This window comes from Rhea americana, unplaced genomic scaffold (assembly GCF_003343005.1).
Source record: "Rhea americana isolate MKP2758 unplaced genomic scaffold, rheAme1 scaffold_319, whole genome shotgun sequence".
Classification (NCBI taxonomy): Eukaryota; Metazoa; Chordata; class Aves; order Rheiformes; family Rheidae; genus Rhea; species Rhea americana.
The window spans coordinates 38,337-41,380 of NW_028186445.1; the positions used below are offsets into that span (position 1 = coordinate 38,337).

At 72.1% G+C, this 3,044-nt stretch overlaps 1 protein-coding gene across 1 annotated transcript in view; it reads left to right on the plus strand.

Annotated features, from left to right (window-relative positions):
* Positions 1-946: 946 nt before the first annotated feature.
* Positions 947-3,044, plus strand: part of PLEKHH3 (pleckstrin homology, MyTH4 and FERM domain containing H3) — a 4,739-nt gene continuing 2,641 nt past the window's right edge. The window contains exons 1-5 of the mRNA XM_085310428.1: positions 947-1,717; positions 2,168-2,256; positions 2,388-2,582; positions 2,652-2,809; positions 2,918-3,041. Of these exons, the coding sequence (XP_085166554.1) occupies positions 1,242-1,717; positions 2,168-2,256; positions 2,388-2,582; positions 2,652-2,809; positions 2,918-3,041 (1,042 nt within the window). The 5' untranslated portion in view covers positions 947-1,241. The remainder of the gene's footprint in view (positions 1,718-2,167; positions 2,257-2,387; positions 2,583-2,651; positions 2,810-2,917; positions 3,042-3,044) is intronic.

The window sequence follows — 3,044 nt, forward strand, 5'->3', positions numbered from 1 at the left end:
CCGGCGCCGGTGTCCGGGGGGCTGCGGCCGCGGCTCGCCCGGCGCAGGCGGCCTTTCCGCCCCCTTTGCCGGGAGGTCCCTCCTCCCCCGCGGGGCCGGCGCTGCCCTTAGCCGAGGGTTGTCCCCGGGCTGCGGGGGGCGTTGAGGGCTCCTGGGTCCCGAGCTGGGAGCAGGGGCTGCCCGCGGCTCCGGGCCACCGCTGCACCAAGCAGCACCGGGCTGTCACCGCTCCCTGTGGTTCCCTASCTCTGGGCCGCGGCGTCGGCCTGCCGCTGTCCTGCTGCTGCCCGCKGGCCTTTCCCAGTGCCAGGGCACCTGCCAGGTGCTGGGCTGCAGGACGGGTGCGAATGAACCCCTGGTGTTGTGAGCTTGGTCAGGGCAGGCTRCAGTGGGGCTGGTGGTGCTGGGCCCCCCTTGGAGCATGCCTGCCCTGTGCTGCTGCAGCCGTGCTTCACACTGACTTGGGGCACGCAGGGGCCAGGCRGAGAGTCCTGGCTGCGCTGCCAGGACAGGCTCCTCACCGGGGCTCTGTGCATGGACCGGCAGCCCATGGCTGTGCCTGGGGCCTCTCCCCACACTGTGGGAGCCAAGCCTGGATCTCTCTGCTCCGGCTGCTTCCTCTCTTTGGGGAAGCGGAGCAGCATGCAGAGCTGCGGAAGCCGGCGCTTCCCTCCTGTAGGGCTGCGTGGGGCACGGCTGATAACACTGAGGCAGCGGGGGAATCCCTGCTCTGTGGGGCTGGTGCCAGGCCCTGGAGCGAGGGCTTGAATCCCTGCCTGGAGAGGGCACGCGTCTTGGTGGCAGCCTGACGTGGCCTGGTCCAGCTTGCACGTCCCCTCTCCTCTTGCTCGGCAGTGTGGGCTGCAGCACGGCCCCGATGCGGCCGGGCTGCTCGGCTCGGCTCAGCTGGGGACGGTCCAGGGCGCCGACGTGCCGAAGGCCCATGCTGGCCCCAGAGGTCAGGGCTGGCGTGGGCGCTGTGATGCCGCCTCCCTGGGGAGCCCTTCGCCCGCCCAGAGGCCGCCAGATCCTTGAAAACCCGCGGTGCTGGCCGCCCCTTCCCGGGAGCGTGGGAGCAGCTGCCCCGGCCCGCGCGCGGCGGCCTCCTTTCCTTGTTTATTTATATCTCCGGGAAGGAGTCGGCCGCCACCACCGCCTCCTCCTGCGGGCCGCAGCTTTGGAGCCAGCGGCAGCMGCGCAGGCCTGTGGGTCGGCACGGCCAGTGAGGAGCTGGTCCGGGCATGGGGCGCTGTGGGGCTGGAGCAGTTGATGCCCTGGCCGGTGACACCCAACCCGGCGCTGCCGCCGTGGCCTACGCCCCACTCCGGGACCCCAGCTTCACCCTGCGCCCCAGCTTGTYGCCAGCAGCACCGCGGAGCAGCCGGCTGCTGCGGGGCCAGGGACTTCCCTGCGCCGCGTCCCACCGCCGCGGGCAGGAAGTCCGCAGCCCCATTACAATGGGACTTTGTGCTGTGAGCGTATTACTCAGCACTGACCTTGTGCAATTCTGCACGGCGCTCAGCCTGCCGGGGTTAGCTGAGGATAGGTGGCCGGCATGCCCGGTGGCTCTCTCTGACCCTGCGGGGCTCCGGCCGCRAGCTCCCGGCCCTGCACGGGGTCCGGGGGACTGCAGGGCTGAGGTGTCTCCGCTTCCTCCGCAGGGATCCCTGGAGGTGAGCCTGAGCCAGCCCACCCGCACCAGCAGCGGCTCGGAGCGGTGAGTGACCCGGCTGTGTCCCTCGCCCGGCGCCACCGGAGCACCCCGTCCAGCTCGCGGGGTGCCCCCCGCTCCCCGTTTTGTCCCGGAGGTGTGGAGCAGCCCGGGCTCCTGGGCTCCGTCCCCATCTCAGATGCAGGCTTGGGTCCGGCCCCGGCCTGCTGCCCCGGCCCATCCGCGCGGGACGGCTCGGCTGCCGCGGGGGCTGCCCGCGGGGAGCCGCTCCGCTCCCCGTCCTCCCAGCGCCGCTCCGCTGCCAACATTCCTTCCTGGTTGTTCATTTTCCGAATTCCTTGGCAGAGCCGCCACTGCAAACAGCTTATTTTTAGCCAGGGTCATCTGCACCCAGTGGCTCCGCAGCGTTCCCACCGCGGGGGGACGGGGCGCCCGGAGCCCCGGTTTCCCTGGGGCACCAGCGGGTGCCCGGGCTGAGCCCTGTGTCCTCTCCAGGTCCCTGCTGGTGTCGGAGGAGATGCGCAGCCTCATTGCGGAGAAGGGACCGGGGCCAGTGGAGGACGAGCCTGATGCTCTGGTGAAAGGTGGGTGCAGYGGGGCCGAGACAGCAGGATGGTGCTGCGGCGCAGGGGGGATCCTGCCCTGGAGCGGCRCCGGGACCCGCTGGGCGCTCCGAGCCCGGGATGCTCCGGCGCTGAGACATCCCCTTCCCCAGGCTGGCTGCAGCGGGAGGTGCGGGGCGGCACGAAGACCCCCTGGCTCCGGCCGCGGAAGTACTGGTTCGTGCTGACGCCCGACTCCCTGGACTACTACAGCAGCAGCGAGAAGGGGGCCAAGCGGCTGGGCTCCCTGGTGCTCACCAGCCTCTGCTCCGTGCTCTGGCCCGACAAGCAGACCTACAAGGAGACGGGTAGGGCGGCCGGGCGCCAGCGGGGCGCGGGCGCCGGCGGGCAGCGGGTGAGCCCTGTGTCCCTCGCAGGCTACTGGAGCGTGACGGTGTTCGGCAGGAAGCACTGCTACCGCCTGTACGCGGAGCGGCTCGGCGAGGCCGCGCGCTGGGCGCGCGCCGTGCAGCGGGTCATCGAGAGCAAGGCCCCGGTGCAGACGCCCACGCAGCTGCTCATGCGGGACGTGGAGGTGAGGCCGCCCGGCGCCGGGGCTGCTGCGGCCGGGCAGGGACGAGCAGCGCGAGCGCGCCGTCCGCGGCGCCCGCTCTGCAGCTGCCGCCGTCGCTTGTCCCGGCAGGAGCACGGCGGCAGCGCCGAGGCCCTGGAGCAGATCTACCGCTGCAACCCGATCCTGCGCTACACCAGCAGCCCTCTCTACGCGCCGCTGCTGCCCTTCCCCTACGGCGGCCCGGACCCGCGCGGTG